Raw genomic sequence first — 21,087 nt, forward strand, 5'->3', positions numbered from 1 at the left:
GGCAGCAGCCTCTAAGGTGCAGGTTTACATAACTGGGTGGAAGCCGCCTAGTGATGGCTATTTAACAGTCTGATGTACTTGAGATAGAAGCTGTTTTTCAGTCTCTCATTCCCAGCTTTGACGCACCTGTACTGACCTTGCCTTCTGGGTGGTAGCGGAGTGAACAATTGTCACAGGGTCGTTAGGGTTTGGCCTGGGTAGACCGTCATTGTAAATAATAATTTGTCCTTAACTGACTTGCCTAATTAAATAAAGATTCAATTGAATAAAAACTGTCCGTGGCTCAGGTGCGGCGCATCCTGTCAGGCTGTATCGTGGCCTGGTACGGCAACTGCACCGCCCACAACCGCAGGGCTCTCCAGAGGATGGTGTGATCTGCCCAACACATCACCGGGGGCAAACTACCTGCCCTCCAGGACACCTACAGGACACCTACAGCACCCGATGTCACAGGAAGGCCAAAAATATTATGAAGTACAACAACAATTGTGCATCTGTAAAAGATTGTGAGTGTTTTAGGTGCCAAGACAAGTTTATTCTGCCTCCTGAGGTTAAAGAGCCGCGGTTGCGCCTTCTTCACCACACTGTGTGGGTGGACCATTTCAGATCGGCAGTGATGTGTACGCCGAGGAACTTGAAGCTTTCCACCTTCTCCACTGCTGTCCCGTAAATGTGGATAGGGGCGTGCTCCCTCTGCTGTTTCCTGAAGTCCACAATCAACTCGCTTGTTTTGTCGACATTGAGTGAGACGTTATTTTCCTGGCACCACACCCCCAAGGTCCTCAACTCCTCCCTGTCGTCTGTATCGTAATTGTTTGTAATCAAGCCTACTACTGTTGTGTCATCTGCAAACTTGATGGTTGAGTTGGAGGCGTGCGTGGCCACGCAGTCATGGGTGAACAGGGAGTACAGGAGGCGGCTAAGCACGCACCCTTGTGGGGCCCCTGTGTTGAGGATCAGCGGGGGGGGAGATGTTACCTACCCTCACCACCTGGGGGGCGGCCGGTCAGGAAGTCCAGGACCCAGTTGCATAGGGCGGGGTCGAGACCCAGGGTCGAATATGGAGGGTACTATGGTGTTAAATGCTGAGCTGTAGTCGATGAACAGCATTCTCACATAGGTATTCCTCTTCCTCTGTTTCACTGTAAAAGCTACTGTAAATTGGACAGTGTAGTTAGATTAACAAGAATTGAAGCTTTCTGCCAATATCAGATATGTCTATGTCCTGGGAGTTGTTCTTGTTTCTTATAACCTCATGCTAATCACATTAGCCTACGTTAGCTCAACCGTCCAGTGGGGGACCCACCGATCCTGTAGAGCAGGGGTGTCAAACTCATTCCACAGAGGGCCTAGTGTCTGCAGGTTTTTGGTTTTTCCTTTCAATAAAGCCCTAGACAACCAGGTGTGGGGAGTTCCTAACTAATTAGTGATGTTAATTCATCAATCAAGTACAAGGGAGGAGAGAAAACCCGCAGACACTCGGCCCTCCGTGGAATGAGTTTGACACCTGTGCTGTAGAGGTTGATAGAGGCCACTGTGTTCTTGAGGACCTTCAATGCAGCAGAAATGTTTTGTAACCCTTCCCTAGATCTGTGCCTCGACACAATCCTGTCTCAGAGCTATATGGACAATTCCTTCGACCTCGTGGCTTGGTTTTTGCTCTGCCTTGCATTGTCAACTGTGGGTGGACTCCAATGAAGTTGTAGAAACAGGGATGATCAATGGAAACAGGATGCACCTGAGCAATTTCGAGTCTCATAGCATATACTTATGTAGCATTTATTTATGTAAATAAGGTATTTCTGTATTTTATTTGTACATACAGTTGCAAAAAATTCTGAAAACCTGTTTTTGCTTTGTCATTATGGGGTACTGTGTGTAGATTGATGAGGCCATTTTTTTATTTAGTCCATTTTAGAATAAGGCTGTAACTTAACAAAATGTGGAAAAAGTCGAGGGGTCTGAATACTTTCCGAATGTACTGTATGTCTCTAACTAGGAGAGGAGCGGTGGGCTACTGAACTTGAAGCAGCGAATGCTGAGAGTGTGTGAATAATGTCAGAAAGAGGAGTGTTTAATACAACAGGTAAGCTAATGCATACAAAGCAGGAAGACAATCGGCTTCTAAATCATTTGCAGGAGAAAAATACATTTTCATCCGAAAGTTCTTTCTGGAATGCTGCCCTCTAGTTTGTAACTCTCTTTGTTATTGGCCTATTCATTAATACTGTCTAGTGATGTCACCTGGCAAGCCAAAACTCCACCCATACAAAACCTGCTAATTAGAAGGTCCTGGGTAACGTTATATACCCTATGAAAGTCTTCATCCTGGTTCAAGTCTCGTACTGTTTTTGAATGGGCTTCAAGCTTATATCATCAAATTCATAAAAATTGGGTAATTTAAGACACATTAAATTATATTATTTTCATGGATTAATTTACCTTGACCTTTTACAAAAAAAACTAAATCGAAAACCTTGATGAAAGGTATCAGGTAGAAAATAAATTAATCCCAGAATCCACAAATACACTACATGGGGCATTGTCATGCTGCAACAGGAAAGGGCCTTCCCCAAACTGTTACCACAAAGTTGGAAGTACAGAATCGTCTACAATGTCATTGTATTCTGTAGCGTTAAGATTTCTGTTCACTGGAACTACGGGGTTTAGCCCGAATCATGAAAAACAGCCCCAGACCATTATTCCTCCTCCACCAAACTTTACAGTTGGCACTATGCATTTGGGCAGGTAGCGTTTTACTGGATTCGTCCGTCAGACTGCCAGATGGTGAAGTGGGATTCAACAAATCCAGAGAATGTGTTTCCACTGCTCCAGAGTCCAATGGCGGCAAGCTTTACACCACTCCAACCGAAGCTTGACATTGCGCATGGTTGATCTTAGGCTTGTGTGCGGCTGCTCGGCCATGGAAACCCATGTTATGATGCTCCCGACCAACAGTTCTTGTGCTGACGTTGCTTCCAGAGACCGTTTGAAACTAGGTAGTGAGTGCTCCAACCGAGGACAGACGATTTTTACGTGCTTCAGCACTCGGCGGTCCCGATCCTTGAGCTTGTGTGGCCTACCACTTCACAGCTGAGCCGTTGCTGCTCCTAGATATTTTCACTTCACAATAACAGCACTTACAGTTGACCTGGGGAAGCTCTAGCAGGGCATAAATGTGACGAACTGACTTGCTGGAAGGGTGGCATCCTATGATGGTGCCACGTTGAATGTCACTGAGCTCTTCAGTAAGGCCGTTATACTGACAATGCTTGTTTATGGAGATAGCATGGCTGTGTGCTTGATTGTATACACCTTATCAGCAACGGGTGTGGCTGAAATAGTCAAATCCACTAATTGGAAGGGTGTCCACATAAGTTTGGCCACGTAGTGTACTTTAAAAACATTCAAACTATTAATAAAAGCACAACACAAGCTACAGCATACAGTGTATGAATTTACAAAACATTTTGTACTTTCTCTATTAAAATCAGTTACTTGATGTGGAATAGAGTTCCATGTAGTCATGGCTCTATGTAGTACAGTGTGCCTCCCACAGTCTGTTCTGGACATAGGGACTGCAGTCTAACACAAGCAAACTGAATTATGAGGTGAAATGATAACAAAACATTTATAAAACAAAAGTAAAATCAGATGCTATATTCGGGGCGGCAGGTAGCCTAGTGGTTAGAGCGTTGGACTTGTAACCGAAAGGTTGCAAGGTCACAATCCCCGAGCTGACAAGGTACAAATCTGTCGTTCTGCCCCTGAACATGGCAGTTAACCCTCTGTTCCCTGGTAGGCCGTTATTGTAAATAAGAATTTGTTCTTAACTGACTTGCCTAGTTAAATAAAGGTTAAAAATAACAAAAGTAAATGAAGGGAAAATATAACTATGATTTTTTTCAGCCACAGACACATTTGAAAGGTCTCCGGGCACGCAAGACACCTAGAAATAGTATTTTAAAAATTCAAACCTCCTTTAGAAAATAGTGCATTATCAATACATTAAATACAACAGTAAATAATAATATTCCATACATTATCGTAAAATAGCTTGACCATTTGGCAGATATATTAAATCTCCGGTGGTCGTTGTAGCCCAGTTTCTTTGGTATTCAGAAAAGGGATTTTATTACTAATGTAGTGCGATATATACTACCACAGACAAGCATCAACCTAAAAAAGTATAAACATTTGAAATTAAAATATTATATGTTGCCGACTGATTTATAAGAATTAAAGAGATTAATAGAAAATATATTCTCTCAAAAATGTATGTCTCAAAAAGTTCTTAGAGATTGTTGTATTAATGCTTTATTTAAACAGACCTAAGTTATTGACATGGTGATTTCTTATACAAGAGAAACTGTGGCAATCATGGTTCATTACAAATATACAAAAACTGATCCAAATCCCATGTTTCATGTTTCCGATTCTCCTCCAAAGTTGGGGTTGTTGAAAGCAGGCTGCAATATAAGAACAAATCGTGTCATTTGAGGGAAGATTCTTAAATTTGAACATTTGGAGAGTGTTCATGAATCCCTGTAAACCTCCTCACATGAACATCGCCCCTTATCTCAAATATAGATAAGAGGAACTAGGCAAGGATGTCTATTATCCCTGTTGTTATTTGCTTTGTTTACAGCTAAGTGCTAGTTCCTCTCTGGTGCTCTGTTACCATCATGTACATATTTTATAGCAACCGTGGTTTCTTAAGCATAAGCTTCACTTACCACATCAACGCTCCTTCCTGTTCTTGTTGGAAAGCTGACGTCACTCAGCTTGACTCCTCTGATGCTGAAGACGTAATATAGCAGTCCAAATATCAAGGTGAAGACAACAATAGCCCCAATCACAGCCCCAGCTATCAGTCCTGCACCTGTTTAACAAAGGACAAAATATGAATGAATATTTTTATGATCTATGGTTTCGGGAACGATCTATGTTTATTTTTTCAATGTTGCAACTAGTATAGCAAACTTACTGCTAGCCTCGGGAGCATCAGTGGGAATGACTATACCACCGCCATCTGTGGTGTAGTCTGCAGGAGAAATAACATTGGCATTCACTTGTGAAAATACTGCATCGATGGACCCTGCGCCTGTCTGTATCAGTTATACTGAGTACTCACATTGGCGGTGGCGACAGGCATATCCTCTCTTCTGCACACAGTTGTTATCATTCCATTGGCCGTCAGGGTACATCTCGACACAGTTCTCTCTTCCCACGTCTCCTTGGTGGAAGGCTTCGTTGGGCTCGTTAGGTGCCCAGTTTAGGAAAGCCAAGGCCTGCATGTCTGTCCAACTCCAGCCAACTGGAAACAGTTATAAATATTAGTATAACGTTAGACACTTAGGTGAGAAAACCATACGGTTAAAGGTCAGTGCACAATGGGACTTGGGTCGTTCCACCAATTTGATGCCTTTTGAGAAGTGTAACTTGGTTTAAAAGTCTGTAATGAAGAGCACATGTTCAACTTAATACAAAACAATTTTTCCAGAAGTAACACGGTTGAACGTAACTCTGTCATCTTAAATCAGCCATAAATCCTCTCGTGACAGGGGGAATGGAAGCTGGTTGTGTGCAACAGGGATTGGCAATTGAATGCAAGCTTCCCCAAAAAATGTAATTGCTCAAACATTTCTAGCCTGTCTATCTATGGGTAACGGGGTTGACGTGTTATACTCGACCCGCTCAGTTTTTCACCACAAAACACCAGAAAATGGCAAAAAAAGAGTAGAAGCATCTCACCTGCTTTTACACTATGATTTAACTATTAGATGTTTAATGTTTCTATTGAACCAAATATTTAAAAGAATAGTTTCACCACATTAAAATGAGAGTTCAGGTCACGTAACAGGGTTGTCCTTAAAAATGAGTGACAGATGTAAATGAATCACTAATCACATTAAATAAATAATCATCTCACAGGGCCTCCCGGGTGGCGCAGTGGTCTAGGGCACTGCATCGCAGTGCTAACTGCACCACCAGAGTCTCTGGGTTCGCCCCCAGGCTCTGTCGCAGCCGGCCGCAACCGGGAGGTCCGGGGGGCGACGCACAATTGGGCTAGCGTCGTTCGGGTTAGGGAGGGTTTGGCCGGTAGGGATTTCCTTGTCTCATCGCGCTCCAGCGACTCCTGTGGCGGGCTGGGCGCAGTGCGCGCTAGCCAAGGGGGCCAGGTGCACGGTGTTTCTTCCGACACATTGGTGCTGCTGGCTTCCGGGTTGGAGGCGCGCTGTGTTAAAGAATCAGTGCGGCTTGGTTGGGTTGTGCCTCGGAGGACGCATGGCTTTCGACCTTCGTCTCTCCCGAGCCCGTACGGGAGTTGTAGCGATGAGACAAGATAGTAATTACTAGCGATTGGATACCACGAAAAAATTGGGGAGAAAAGGGGATAAAAAATAATAATAATAATAAAAAAATAATAATAATAATCATCTCCAGAAATGACTTTGTCAAAGCAACACAATAACTAGGTCTTAACATTAGAGAAATTATTGGATTAAGTGGGTTGAAATCTTCCTAGAAGTGACACAGGGCTGGTAGAGGGACCTGTCAAAATGCTGAATTTTTGGGCATTTTAGCAAGACTTTATTCATATTAAAAAATCGGATATATTGAATTCTCCATGGGTCTATTTTAAAGGGCACTTCAGTTAATATAACAGGTTTTTATTTCTACTTCAAATAAAGAAGGTATGCAAAAGGCACGTTTTTGTAGAACGACCCACTTACAGTTGTTGTCCCTGGTCAGGCCGATCCAGACGTTGTGTTCTCTGGTGTAATTCATTTTCGTGATGAACTCCACCTCTGCTCTACTGTGGATGGACACCAGGTCTCCTCTCACTATTTGGCAGTAGTGTCTGGCCTCTGGCCAGGAGAATCCCTGGGGCCCGTTGTATACAAAGTAGCAGTAGCGACCATAGGGAACCCAGCCAAAAAGGCATTTCCCATCTCCAGGGGCTGGGGTTGGAGGAGGAGACTCTGAGGAGAGAGGAATATAAACATTTAGTATTTTAACAGGTGACATTTTGAAACTGCAATTATGGTAACTTGTGGAAAATATAGTGCACTTGTCAAGAGTGGGCTAGTTAAATTAGTCTGCTTATGCCATACGAGTCTAAGCCCTGTCTAAGCCGGGGGAGGGGATTCTACTAAGCTACTACTAGAAATTTCTACTAACACAACAAAATGTGGAATACGTCAAGGGATGTGAATCCTTTCTGTAGCTCCTACCCGAGGAGGTCTTGCAGATGTAGGCCTTAGCAGAATTACAATCGGTGTCGTTCCATGTTCCGTGGAATATAGGGTCTGCATGCATGCTCACACAGCCCTCTGCTTTGTGGTTACTAGGCTCCCCAGGTCCCCAGTGAGTGAAGAACACTGTCCAGCCATCTGTCCATTTATATGAACTGCTATCATCCTGCAGATACAACAAACCATCAACCAAGAGCACCCTGTCCACTTACCGTAATCAAAGAAATGACAACTTCAAATGATCTTTGTTGTGATTAATGCCAGTTCAATTCTATAAAAGAGGATTTGGCAAGTACCTTGCGTCTTAGTCCAATCCATGCGTCTGCTTTGCCCTGGAGTATAGCCCCAGCCACAAAGGCCTGGTCGTAGCTCATGTCTATGCTGGCCAAGTTACCACCTTCCTGCTCACAGGCCACCTGAGCTGCCTCCCACGTCTTCGGCTCCTCCACCAGCTTGTAGCAGTTCTTATACCAGGAGACGTAACCAGAGGGGCAGGGGTTTTGGGTTGGAGCTGGCGGAGCCATACTACTTGCTGTCAAAATTAAATTATAGAACTTTTAACAAAAAGTCACAAAATCATTAAGCTACAAAGAGTGAGTTGTGTGCAAAAAAAAGTTTTGTTTTTTAAAAAGTCAGCACTAACATTTCTTCATGGAGCAGACCCAGCTATGTTCCTCAGTGCACAAGTCATCGTTCCAGCGTCCACTCACCAAGTGGTTATGGGTAATGGCGGTGCAGTGCTCCTGGGGGAGGAAATAGGTCAAAGTCTAATCTTTGTGAAACTTGTAGCTTATTATCTCGTTTTAAACCGATCCAGTCTATGAGTTGAAAAACCTTAGAATCTTTGACATTCATGGTGACCTTCAAAAACCCCTCATCTGAAGTATGTTGGAGCTGTGCATGATTCTCACCCGTCCTCCATTGTTGTTGGGTTCCTTGTCGGCCCAGTTGGTGTACAACACTGGACTCACACCATCACTCCAGCCAAACCCTCCCTCCACCAGGCTGTCTGTCAAACCAATCCATGTTGGCAGCTTCAGATCCCTTAGATAGCTGGACACAAAGTCTGGAGAACAGAGGCCATTCAAATATAAAACCACCGTGAAAAAATTCAAAGGAACTTTGATCGACTGGATCTCTAAAGCTAGAGTTTCTTCTGTAGCTTACCGTTCTCATATTGATTGTCGATGACAGCTAATTCTGCTCCTTTACTTTGGCACCAACTCCGAGCAGAGTCCCAGTTGGCTTTCATCCCGTGCTTGTGCCCTTGGAACATGAAGCACTTGTTTCGGAACAGCATCCATCCTAGAACAGACATAGACACTGGTTACTACTAGTGTTTTGGGGGATCATTTCACAATCAGCACCTGTAGTATTAATGGGGATGTGTCTGCCGTACCCGCTGGGCAGTATCCCGTCCAGGGTTGGGTGGGAGGAGGAGGAGTGTGGTCTTCACCAGGGTATTTCTTACACAGGTAACCTGCATTGGTACGGGCGCAGTTGACATCATTCCAATTACCTACGAGACACAACATGCAGAATATGTTGAATGCAGGGCACTAAATTAACAATTTTCAGTGGTAGAATGGTGCTCCCAAAATGAAAAAGTTAGTAGCACGACATAAAAGTTAGGAACACAACATAAAAGCACCAGAAAATAAGATTTATAAATTGATTGAGATACAGCCTATATTGGGCCTATATAAAGTTTTAGCTACTTTAGTGCCTTAACCCTGTAAAAAGCCATTGTTTCTTATAAAAATCTAAAATGTTGATACAAAAACCTGTCATTGACATTCCAGTCATTTGTGGAATACTAGGTTTCTACATAGTGTATTGAGATGCATCCCATTGAAAATTCTACACTGTCTCTTTAAGAGCGTCAAGTTCATTGCAATGATATGATATATCTTCTGAAGAAGTAGCCCTTTTTCTTTCTTTCCTCAAATGTTTGGATATGCTGCTAATTAAGTTTGCTAGCTAGCTAATGAATTTACATGACTGAACAAGGTGTCAACAAATTCCCGCGAGAGGTTTTGGTACAGCCTGCGAAATGGTTAACGAACGTATTGTAATGACCTGACTAGATCATAAAAGAACGACTGTCCAGACAGAGGATTGAGTTTACGAATGGACGGTTTATTAAACCAACTTTACACAGGCTACTGTTTGGCCGTAGCCCACGCCAAATAAATGAAAGATAACCCACAAGCCAATCGTGACCTTCTCTTGTGAAGCCCAGACGTAAGAGAGAGAACAAAGGCAAAACCTGGTCTTAACTTCCAATGCTCCATCCCCCTGCCCAACCCCCCTCCACGCCACTCCGCCAACCGCCAGGATGCCCGGCATCAGAACATTCCAGGCATTCCCGTGATTGGCAGATAGCAGGTTGACTGACATGTCGGACCCCGCGAACACAACCACCTACTAGCCTAACACATAACACACAGCTGTCTGTGCGGGTCGCTACAGTATAGACAATTCACGATAGGAAAAAAAGAAAACATTGAGTCGGTAGTATATGGGTCATACAGTATCTTTTTACCTGACAATCCGTTTATCGCTGTAGTAATGATGAAACAACAACAGTAACGAATCTGCGCGCACTTTTATCTCTAAGGCACTCGAAAACAACAGTACAGCGAAGACTAATCATTATTATCTGGTTGATTCTTGTTGTAGGCACCGTAATGTCAGGTTTGTTAGGATTTATGTTTATGCATAATAGCCTGTTAGCATATTGGTTGAAGAGGAATATTGTTTTGTTACACACATGTACGCACACCCCCCTCTGTATAGTGTGTGTAGGTGTAAGGACTGACCAACACAGGCCATAAAAGTTGTGGACAGTCTGGAGAGGGGAAGGGTGCATCTCTCTAGGCCAACCAAGAGGTTAGAATACTGGACAATACCATATTAGGAACTGTTTTAGTGTAGAATCGACAGACCCAAGACGGAGCTAATCTACCCAGCAACCAGAGGTGGACAAAGGAACGCGCCAAGGGGCCAGCAAAGGGGGGCAGAGTCTAAACCAGGCCCAGCCTCTACTGTGATAGGCCAACAGACGCGTTGAAACGATGTCATCACCGTATAAGAACAGCTGTTTACGTACTTCTTGCCAGTTCTCTGTTCATCCTGCGCGGTGAAACAGCGAACCCGTATATACGAAAATTGCATTTGTCATTTATCGTTTGAGTTTAATTAAACTACTTAAAATATATTCGGTGACTATGAATCACATTTTGTCCTGATGCCAGATTTGAACTGACGCAAATCTCTTTCAGGTTGTACAGCAAAATATGCGACCAAAATTGTTGGATGGGTGTTTAATATTTTTATTTCTATTTTTATTCTATTTTTTCTCTCCAGAAAGTTCAACCTGTTGACATCAGTACCTTGATGTCTGTTCATCTGGACACACTGTTCCTCCCCATTGGCATTATTAGGCTCTCCCGGACCCCAGAAAACATATGTGACAGGGGACCAGTCCACCCACCTGGGTAGGGGAACAGAGATAGGTGGTTAGCAGTCTTGACAATGTCCCACACCATATTATACAACAGTATGGGTAGTATCAATACAAAAAAAAAATACATACTGGTATTGGTCTGCTGCAATCCCAAACACATACATTCCAATCCATGATGATTCAGCTCGTCCCGTCCCAATCTGCAATGTCAAGAAACGTTACTGAGAGGAGCCGCCCACTGAGATTTTTTGTAACATCTGCACAACCGATAAACAAAAAAAACAAAACAAAAAAAGGGTCTGCTTGGACAAGCATATCACACCATCGTGTTGATGTACTCCTGTTCATCTTTGTTTAAGATGGAGACCAGTTGAGCCTTCTCATCGTAGCAGCGGGACATAGCTGTCTGGAAGTCTACTATGTCGGTGTCATTGTAGTAGTAGCAGATGCCATTGTTCTTCCTCCAGACAGCGTTGGTACCGCAGTCAGGTGCTGGAAAACATACAAGCCATTTCTCAGGGGTCATACAGGTCATATAAACTTCCGGAACAAATCAATGATCACGACTCTATGGTGCTATCTTATGGTTTAACAGTGCGATCAGAGGTGCACTAAGCTGGCTACCTGGAACAGGAGGAGGGGGCACTGGGGGTATGATGGGTTTCTTCCCCTTGGAGATCATGCAGATCCAGTCCTGATGGGCATCACAGTTGAGATCGTTCCACCAAGAGGACGTTCCATTTGTGTTGCTCACCATCTCTACACAGTCCTCACGACCCTCGTGGTTGTTGGGCTCCCCGTGTCCCCAGTTGGTGTGGCTCACAGGAGTAGCGTCACTCCAGTGGTAACCTCCATCTGTAGGGTTGTGTTTCAGACCGATCCACTTGGTCTTCCCCATGGTGTACGTGGACAGGAAGTTCTCTTCCTCCATGTTATGGATACTGACAAGGTCTGCCCCCCTGGAGGTACAGTCTTCACGGGCTGCGGACCAGCTCTTCTTCTTGGAGAAGTCCACCATGAAGAGCTACAACAAACATTTCCAGATTCAACCTGTAGCACTTCAGATAACGCTATGTTGTTGTTTCTTCAGTTCATATAGTGTTTGAGGCTCTTTACCCTGCACTAGTTCAGATGAAGCTAGTCTGTGTCTTTACCCTGCACTAGTTCAGATGAAGCTAGTCTGTGTCTTTACCCTGTACTAGTTCAGATGAAGCTAGTCTATATCTTTACCCTGCACTAGTTCAGATGAAGCTAGTCTGTATCTTTACCCTGTACTAGTTCAGATGAAGCTAGTCTGTGTCTTTACCCTGCACTAGTTCAGATGAAGCTAGTCTGTATCTTTACCCTGTACTAGTTCAGATGAAGCTAGTCTATATCTTTACCCTGCACTAGTTCAGATGAAGCTAGTCTATATCTTTACCCTGTACTAGTTCAGATGAAGCTAGTCTGTATCTTTACCCTGCACTAGTTCAGATGAAGCTAGTCTATATCTTTACCCTGTACTAGTTCAGATGAAGCTAGTCTGTATCTTTACCCTGTACTAGTTCAGATGAAGCTAGTCTGTGTCTTTACCCTGCACTAGTTCAGATGAAGCTAGTCTATATCTTTACCCTGCACTAGTTCAGATGAAGCTAGTCTATATCTTTACCCTGTACTAGTTCAGATGAAGCTAGTCTGTGTCTTTACCCTGCACTAGTTCAGATGAAGCTAGTCTGTATCTTTACCCTGTACTAGTTCAGATGAAGCTAGTCTGTATCTTTACGCTGTAACAGTTCAGTTGAAGCTAGTCTGTATCTTTACCCTGCACTAGTTCAGATGAAGCTAGTCTGTATCTTTACCCTGCACTAGTTCAGATGAAGCTAGTCTGTATCTTTACCCTGTACTAGTTCAGATGAAGCTAGTCTGTATCTTTACCCTGTACTAGTTCAGATGAAGCTAGTCTGTATCTTTACCCTGCACTAGTTCAGATGAAGCTAGTCTATATCTTTACCCTGCACTAGTTCAGATGAAGCTAGTCTATATCTTTACCCTGCACTAGTTCAGATGAAGCTAGTCTGTATCTTTACCCTGTACTAGTTCAGATGAAGCTAGTCTGTATCTTTACCCTGTACTAGTTCAGATGAAGCTAGTCTGTATCTTTACCCTGTACTAGTTCAGATGAAGCTAGTCTGTATCTTTACCCTGCACTAGTTCAGATGAAGCTAGTCTATATCTTTACCCTGCACTAGTTCAGATGAAGCTAGTCTGTATCTTTACCCTGCACTAGTTCAGATGAAGCTAGTCTGTATCTTTACCCTGCACTAGTTCAGATGAAGCTAGTCTGTATCTTTACCCTGCACTAGTTCAGATGAAGCTAGTCTGTATCTTTACCCTGTACTAGTTCAGATGAAGCTAGTCTGTATCTTTACCCTGTACTAGTTCAGATGAAGCTAGTCTGTATCTTTACCCTGTACTAGTTCAGATGAAGCTAGTCTATATCTTTACCCTGTACTAGTTCAGATGAAGCTAGTCTGTATCTTTACCCTGCACTAGTTCAGATGAAGCTAGTCTATATCTTTACCCTGCACTAGTTCAGATGAAGCTAGTCTATATCTTTACCCTGCACTAGTTCAGATGAAGCTAGTCTGTATCTTTACCCTGTACTAGTTCAGATGAAGCTAGTCTGTATCTTTACCCTGTACTAGTTCAGATGAAGCTAGTCTGTATCTTTACCCTGTACTAGTTCAGATGAAGCTAGTCTGTATCTTTACCCTGTACTAGTTCAGTTGAAGCTAGTCTGTATCTTTACCCTGTACTAGTTCAGATGAAGCTAGTCTGTATCTTTACCCTGTACTAGTTCAGATGAAGCTAGTCTGTATCTTTACCCTGTACTAGTTCAGATGAAGCTAGTCTGTATCTTTACCCTGTACTAGTTCAGATGAAGCTAGTCTGTATCTTTACCCTGTACTAGTTCAGATGAAGCTAGTCTGTATCTTTACCCTGTACTAGTTCAGCTGAAGCTAGTCTGTATCTTTACCCTGTACTAGTTCAGCAGTTCAGATGAAGCTAGTCTGTATCTTTACCCTGTATCAGTTCAGATGAAGCTAGTCTGTATCTTTACCCTGTACTAGTTCAGATGAAGCTAGTCTGTATCTTTACCCTCTACTAGTTCAGCAGTTCAGATGAAGCTAGTCTGTGTCTTTATCCTGTACTAGTTCAGCAGTTCAGATGAAGCTAGTCTATATCTTTACCCTGTATCAGTTCAGATGAAGCTAGTCTGTATCTTTACCCTGTACTAGTTCAGTTGAAGCTAGTCTGTATCTTTACCCTGTATCAGTTCAGATGAAGCTAGTCTGTATCTTTACCCTGTATCAGTTCAGATGAAGCTAGTCTATATCTTTACCCTGTACTAGTTCAGATGAAGCTAGTCTGTATCTTTACCCTGTACTAGTTCAGATGAAGCTAGTCTGTATCTTTACAGTGTATCCGTTCAGATGAAGCTAGTCTATATCTTTACCCTGTAGCAGTTCAGATGAAGCTAGTCTGTATCTTTACAGTGTATCAGTTCAGATGAAGCTAGTCTATATCTTTACCCTGTAGCAGTTCAGATGAAGCTAGTCTATATCTTTACAGTGTATCAGTTCAGATGAAGCTAGTCTGTATCTTTACAGTGTATCAGTTCAGATGAAGCTAGTCTATATCTTTACCCTGTAGCAGTTCAGATGAAGCTAGTCTATATCTTTACAGTGTATCAGTTCAGATGAAGCTAGTCTATATCTTTACCCTGTAGCAGTTCAGATGAAGCTAGTCTATATCTTTACAGTTTATCAGTTCAGATGAAGCTAGTCTATATCTTTACGCTGTAACAGTTCAGATGAAGCTAGTCTATATCTTTACGCTGTAACAGTTCAGAGGAAGCTAGTCTGTATCTTTACCCTGTAGCAGTTCCTGAAGTGTCGCTCAGCCGTCCAACCGTCCGCACAGTCCAATGAAGGGGGAGGAGTTGGAGGTTTAGTGGGCGGGGTGATGTCAGGCCTTGGTGTCTCACACACGAATGGGAACACCTCAGTGCATGGCTTGTCATCCCAGAACCCACCAGTAAGGCCCGTAGTCATGCCAACACAGGTTCCCGCATGGTTATCTGGAGTATCACAAATCAATGGTAAACAATTCAACTGATATACTAACATGAAAATACTTCAGATTCGTTAATGGGTGTAAAATGACTGTACCTGGTTGGTTTCGATCCCAGTGTGTGAAGGTGAGAGGTGCTCCATTATCCCAGATGTAATCCACCCCTCCTGAATCACCCCCGGCCCTCAGTCCGATCCACCACAAACCAGTGTATCCAGCCAGTTTCACCGTGAAGTGGGACTGTTCATAACTGGGAAAGACATCACAGACATTACAATTCAACACCAATCAAAGACCAGCATTATAGACATCTTGAGGCATGCCAAGATTCTAAGGGTTTGTTGGTCTTGAATGTGATGGCCCCTTTGGATAAGAAATAAAAATGGACCAGCCAGTTTCCAACAGATTGAAATACACCAGACTGATGATCTGTATCTGCCACAACATACACACATCTTGTGAGATGCTGAGGTAATCACACTCACATGTCCCCAATGTGTAGCAGTTTGCTGTTTTGCTGCTCACAGAAGGCCTTGGCGTCTGACCAGGTTCTGGCGGTCTCTTCCATCCAGTAACAGGAATAGCCATAGGCGTCCCAGCCCTATGACACACACACACACACACTGATGTGGTGCTGCAGAGGGACAGCTATAGGCAGGTACAAGTACAACAGGACAAGCACTCACCTGTGTGCATCCGTACACAGTGGGCATGACGGAGGGAAGCGGGTAGTGGTCTTTGGGCATCTTGCATATATAAGTGTTCAGTTCTGTGCAGGGGACATCATTCCATCTACCAGTCTGTAATAAAAGAACATAAAACTTTCGGTTGGACAAACGTCAGGTTAAAGTGACGATAACAGTAAGGATAAGAGTCTGGGGTAATAGTTAAGAGTTAAGCATGTGTGCCCAAGCTAACCGTGTTACCTGATAAAACATCTCCACACAGTCCTCATTGAAGCCTTGATGGTTGTTGGGTTCTCCTGGTGCCCAGTAGGTGAAAGTGACCCAGTGGTTGTCTGACCAGGAGAACAGGCCTGAGAAGCCCACATCATTCAGCCCAATCCACACATCATTGGTGGCTACGAGGAAGACACATCAAAAGGAGTCGTCAGCTAAGCTTTCCAACAATAAGTAGCGTTCATGTTCCCCCATACGGACCCATAGAGACCCATACTTTCCCATACGGACCCATACTTTCCCATAGAGACCCGGTGGACTCTTACCCATGTAAAGGTAGCTCTCCAGCCAGCTCTGTTCTGTCATGGACTGAATGGACACCAGGTCAGCTCCCAGCTTCCTGCACTCTCCACGGGCTGCATGCCATGTCTTTTTATCTCCGTAGGGCTTGTAGCAGAACTCTCCAAATTCATACCAGTCAGGCCCCGAGCATCTCAACTCTGCAAAGTAGGAGTTGAGACAGCATGTAGCCTACAGCACATTCAATAACATTCCAATCATATTTTTTTTATTTAACTAGGCAAGCCAGTTAAGAACAAATTACTATTTACAATGACGGCCTACACCGGCCAAACCCGGACGACGCTGGGCCAATTGTGCGCCGCCCTATGGAACTCCCGATCACAGCCAGTTGTGATACAGCCTGGGATCGAACCAGGGTCTGTAGTGACACCTCGCACTGAGATGCAGTGTCTTAGACGGCTGCGCCACTCGGGAGCCCATATTAGTGTCCTTAGGTTACTTGATTGATGTCTGAGCATTGGTGTAGTCTAACATACCTTGATCTGCAAACTGGTATGATATTTGATAGTTCCCATCATACCTGTTGAGGGTCAAAGGTTACTATGTTGGTATTGGCTGCATGGTTTGGTTCGTAATTAATTAATTAATTAATTTAGTGTAGACAGTGCACCATCGTGCAATAATGAGACACTCACTGCCTGGAGGTGATGCCGTTCTTGGTGGAGCCGCTGTAGAAGTTCTGGCCTGGTTCTTTCAACATAGTACAGTCTCCTCCGATATCATTCAGGATTACTCCTGCATGGATACCAGCTGCACAGATGTCGGAGTCCTTCGTGTAATGCAAGCACATATCAACATACATCAATATCCTCACATTCCTCACTCCACATTTTCTGTTGTATCATTGGGTAGTTGATGGTTAAAATCACTTAATTCACTCACCCCACGATATATGCCAGAGCCATAAACGGTATATAGTGCTTGTGCACATCCTGCTGGGCAGTGTACACTGAAAGATACACAATGTGAAATTAGCTTCATGTATTTTCCATTCATGTTTTATTAAAATCCTATTTTGCCTCTACTTCACACTGCCTGCTCAGCCCATACCCAAAATAACTTGACACAGTAGTCGTCAGGATCTTGGCGTAGTCGTTAGGAACTACTGCAACTGAGCAGGCATTTTGGAGTAGAGGGCAGTAGTTGCAGGGACTTACGTCATACGATCATTTGCAAAGTTAAAGTTGGGCTTTGCATCACAGGACACAGCATCTGTGAAAAGAAAACACCTCTCTCTGTATTCTGAGTGGACACAAAACATTTCTCAACAAAAAGAAATGCTAAGAGGTTAGCAAAACAGTTTTCACCTACATTCAGGTATACATCCCAGGATGTCAAAGCGAAGACCAGTCTGTCCGTTGAATTCCTGGGGAAGAATCCTGACATACTGGGCAGAGACAGGAGTGCCCAGAAGCTGTGTCTCTGGAGTGTTTCTGTCCATACAGCCTGTGAATACCTGGACAAATAGGAAGAACAAAGTGCAATTATGATCTGGAGTTTATAATCCAGCTATCCCAATATGGGGCATTTGGACCAAAGACCTACAAATTGTGGGCTGGCTTCCCAGACACATATTGATCCTGGTCTTAGACTGATTTTTAGTCTAGGACTAGGCATAAACTGTACCTGGGAAACCGGCTGTGTATGTTTGATGTGATTTACCCCTCCATCGTCTTTGTAGTCAGTCCATTTGCTTCCATCCATGCTGTGCTGGATCTTGAATTTAGTCACCCAGTGATCTGCAGTAGGACACCCCTGGATCACAACACCTGTGATCTTTTTGGCCTCACCCAGGTTCACCTGGATCCAGGAGTTTACTGTGGTGATGTCAGTGGAGAGGGAAATGAACGTGATTGAAGTTAATTTCTGGAAAAATCGAATTCTTTCACAAATTCCAAATGTGAGATGAAGGACGAGGTGCCAGGTGGAACGTACAGGGATTTGATGGCATCCAGCAAGAGCCACCATTCAGACGAGCTCCGTTCGGACCGTGTGAACTCTGTGAGGACGAGGCGGACAGCATGGCGTCAGTGACGTTACCATCCTCCACACCCAGTCCCCTCAGACACACTGAACGATCAAAACACAACCACAAGAGGCACATAATGTAAATAAGTGCAGTAAAATAATGTAACACTGATTCATGGTTTCAGTTTTTTGGGGGGTTGGGTCTGGTGGGGGTTGGGTCTGGTGGGGGTTGGGTCGGGTGGGGGTTGGGTCTGGTGGGGGTTGGATTGGGTTGGGTCTGGTTGGGGTTGGGTCTGGTTGGGTTGGGTCTGGTTAGGTTGGGTCGGGTGGGGTGGGGGTTGGGTCTGGTGGGGGTTGGGTCGGGTGGGGGTTGGGTCGGTGGGGGTTGGGTCGGGTGGGGGTTGGGTCGGGTGGGGGTTGGGTCGGGTGGGGGTTGGGTCTGGTGGGGGTTGGGTCTGGTGGGGGTTGGGTCTGGTGGGGGTTGGGTCTGGTGGGGGTTGGGTCGGGTGGGGGTTGGGTCGGGTGGGGGTTGTGTCTGGTTGGGGTTGGGTCTGGTGGGGGTGGGGTGGGGTCTGGTGGGGGTTGTGTCTGGTTGGGGTTGGGTCTGGTGGGGGTTGGGTCTGGTGGGGGTTGGGTCTGGTGGGGGTTGGGTCTGGTGGGGGTTGGGTCGGGTGGGGGTTGTGTCTGGTTGGGGTTGGGTCTGGTGGGGGTGGGGTCTGGTGGGGGTTGTGTCTGGTTGGGGTTGGGTCTGGTGGGGGTTGGGTCTGGTGGGGGTTGGGTCTGGTGGGGGTTGGGTCTGGTGGGGGTTGGGTCTGGTGGGGGTTGGGTCGGGTTGGGTTGGGTCTGGTTGGGTTGTGTCTGGTTGGGTTGTGTCTGGTTGGGTTGTGTCTGGTTAGGGTTGTGTCTGGTTAGGGTTGGGTCTGGTTGGGTTGGGTCTGGTTGGGGTTGGGTCTGGTTGGGTTGGGTCTGGTTGGGGTTGTGTCTGGTTCCGTTGTGTCTGGTTGGGTTGTGTCTGGTTGGGTTGGGTCTGGTTGGGTTGTGTCTGGTTGGGTTGGGTCTGGTTGGGTTGTGTCTGGTTAGGGTTGTGTCTGGTTGGGGTTGTGTCTGGTTGGGTTGGGTCTGGTTGGGTTGTGTCTGGTTAGGGTTGGGTCTGGTTGGGTTGTGTCTGGTTGGGGTTGGGTCTGGTTGGGTTGGGTCTGGTTGGGGTTGTGTCTGGTTACGGTTGTGTCTGGTTGGGGTTGTGTCTGGTTAGGGTTGTGTCTGGTTGGGATTGTGTCTGGTTGGGTTGGGTCTGGTTGGGTTGTGTCTGGTTAGGGTTGGGTCTGGTTGGGTTGGGTCTGGTTGGGTTGTGTCTGGTGGGGGTTGGGTCTGGTGGGGGTTGGGTCTGGTGGGGGTTGGGTCTGGTGGGGGTTGGGTCTGGTGGGGGTGGGGTCTGGTGGGGGTTGGGTCGGGTGGGGGTTGGGTCGGGTGGGGGTTGGGTCTGGTGGGGGTTGGGTCTGGTGGGGGTTGGGTCGGGTGGGGGTTGGGTCGGGTGGGGGTTGGGTCGGGTGGGGGTTGTGTCTGGTTGGGGTTGGGTCTGGTGGGGGTGGGGTCTGGTGGGGGTTGTGTCTGGTTGGGGTTGGGTCTGGTGGGGGTTGGGTCTGGTGGGGGTTGGGTCTGGTGGGGGTTGGGTCGGGTTGGGTTGGGTCTGGTTGGGTTGTGTCTGGTTGGGTTGTGTCTGGTTGGGTTGTGTCTGGTTGGGTTGTGTCTGGTTAGGGTTGGGTCTGGTTGGGTTGGGTCTGGTTGGGGTTGGGTCTGGTTGGGTTGGGTCTGGTTGGGGTTGTGTCTGGTTCCGTTGTGTCTGGTTGGGTTGTGTCTGGTTGGGTTGGGTCTGGTTGGGTTGTGTCTGGTTGGGTTGGGTCTGGTTGGGTTGTGTCTGGTTAGGGTTGTGTCTGGTTGGGGTTGTGTCTGGTTGGGTTGAGTCTGGTTGGGTTGTGTCTGGTTAGGGTTGGGTCTGGTTGGGTTGTGTCTGGTTGGGGTTGGGTCTGGTTGGGTTGGGTCTGGTTGGGTTGGGGTTGTGTCTGGTTACGGTTGTGTCTGGTTGGGGTTGTGTCTGGTTAGGGTTGTGTCTGGTTGGGGTTGTGTCTGGTTGGGTTGGGTCTGGTTGGGTTGTGTCTGGTTAGGGTTGGGTCTGGTTGGGTTGTGTCTGGTTGGGGTTGGGTCTGGTTGGGTTGGGTGTGGTTGGGGTTGTGTCTGGTTAGGGTTGTGTCTGGTTGGGGTTGTGTCTGGTTAGGGTTGTGTCTGGTTGGGGTTGTGTCTGGTTGGGGTTGTGTCTGGTTGGGTTGTGTCTGGTTGGGTTGTGTCTGGTTGGGTTGGGTCTGGTTAGTGTCTGGTTGGGATGGGTCTGGTTAGGGTTGTGTCTGGTTGGGTCTGGTTGGGGTTGGGTCTGGTTAGGGTCTGGTTGGGTCTGGTGGGGGTTGGATGTGGTGGGGGTTGGGTCTGGTGGGGGTTGGGTCTGGTTAGGGTCTGGTGGGGGTTGGGTCTGGTGGGGGTTGGGTCTGGTTGGGTCTGGTGGGGGTTGGGTCTGGTTAGGGTCTGGTTGAGTCTGGTTAGGGTTGGGTCTGGTTAGGGTCTGGTTGGGGTTGGGGTTGGGTCTAGTGGGGGTTGGGTCTGGTTGGTTCTGGTGGGGGTTGAGTCTGGTTGGGTCTGGTTGAGTCTGGTGGGGGTTGGATGTGGTGGGGGTTGGGTCTGGTGGGGGTTGGGTCTGGTTAGGGTCTGGTGGGGGTTGGATGTGGTGGGGGTTGTTCTTGTGGGGGTTGGGTCTGGTTGAGTCTGGTGGGAGTTGGATGTGGTGGGGGTTGGGTCTGGTTGGGTCTGGTGGGGGTTGAGTCTGGTTGGGTCTGGTGGGGGTTGGGTCTGGTGGGGGTTGTGTCTGGTTAGGGTCTGGTTGGGTCTGGTGGGGGTTGGGTCTGGTAGGGGTTGTGTCTGGTTAGGGTTGGGTCTGGTTAGGGTTGGGTCTGGTTAGGGTCTGGTTGGG

General features: G+C 46.1%; 1 protein-coding gene across 1 annotated transcript in view; it reads right to left on the reverse strand.

The window, feature by feature from the left end:
* Positions 1 to 4,299: 4,299 nt before the first annotated feature.
* Positions 4,300 to 21,087, reverse strand: part of LOC129812787 (macrophage mannose receptor 1) — a 37,556-nt gene continuing 20,768 nt past the window's right edge. The window contains exons 22-49 of the mRNA XM_055864662.1: positions 18,039 to 18,173; positions 17,766 to 17,920; positions 17,415 to 17,559; positions 17,261 to 17,315; positions 16,986 to 17,052; positions 16,739 to 16,872; positions 16,580 to 16,623; positions 16,067 to 16,240; positions 15,768 to 15,922; positions 15,528 to 15,641; positions 15,327 to 15,442; positions 14,940 to 15,091; positions 14,643 to 14,848; positions 11,353 to 11,752; positions 11,051 to 11,220; positions 10,858 to 10,928; positions 10,655 to 10,755; positions 8,659 to 8,778; positions 8,427 to 8,564; positions 8,171 to 8,325; positions 7,903 to 8,002; positions 7,556 to 7,791; positions 7,239 to 7,425; positions 6,738 to 6,986; positions 5,135 to 5,317; positions 4,988 to 5,044; positions 4,737 to 4,882; positions 4,300 to 4,469 (exon numbers count right to left, since the gene is read on the reverse strand). Coding sequence (XP_055720637.1) covers positions 4,425 to 4,469; positions 4,737 to 4,882; positions 4,988 to 5,044; positions 5,135 to 5,317; positions 6,738 to 6,986; positions 7,239 to 7,425; positions 7,556 to 7,791; positions 7,903 to 8,002; positions 8,171 to 8,325; positions 8,427 to 8,564; positions 8,659 to 8,778; positions 10,655 to 10,755; positions 10,858 to 10,928; positions 11,051 to 11,220; positions 11,353 to 11,752; positions 14,643 to 14,848; positions 14,940 to 15,091; positions 15,327 to 15,442; positions 15,528 to 15,641; positions 15,768 to 15,922; positions 16,067 to 16,240; positions 16,580 to 16,623; positions 16,739 to 16,872; positions 16,986 to 17,052; positions 17,261 to 17,315; positions 17,415 to 17,559; positions 17,766 to 17,920; positions 18,039 to 18,173 — 4,010 coding nt within the window. The 3' untranslated portion in view covers positions 4,300 to 4,424. The remainder of the gene's footprint in view (positions 4,470 to 4,736; positions 4,883 to 4,987; positions 5,045 to 5,134; positions 5,318 to 6,737; positions 6,987 to 7,238; positions 7,426 to 7,555; positions 7,792 to 7,902; positions 8,003 to 8,170; positions 8,326 to 8,426; positions 8,565 to 8,658; positions 8,779 to 10,654; positions 10,756 to 10,857; positions 10,929 to 11,050; positions 11,221 to 11,352; positions 11,753 to 14,642; positions 14,849 to 14,939; positions 15,092 to 15,326; positions 15,443 to 15,527; positions 15,642 to 15,767; positions 15,923 to 16,066; positions 16,241 to 16,579; positions 16,624 to 16,738; positions 16,873 to 16,985; positions 17,053 to 17,260; positions 17,316 to 17,414; positions 17,560 to 17,765; positions 17,921 to 18,038; positions 18,174 to 21,087) is intronic.

The sequence above is a fragment of the Salvelinus fontinalis genome, chromosome 2, assembly GCF_029448725.1.
Source record: "Salvelinus fontinalis isolate EN_2023a chromosome 2, ASM2944872v1, whole genome shotgun sequence".
Lineage (NCBI taxonomy): Eukaryota > Metazoa > Chordata > Actinopteri > Salmoniformes > Salmonidae > Salvelinus > Salvelinus fontinalis.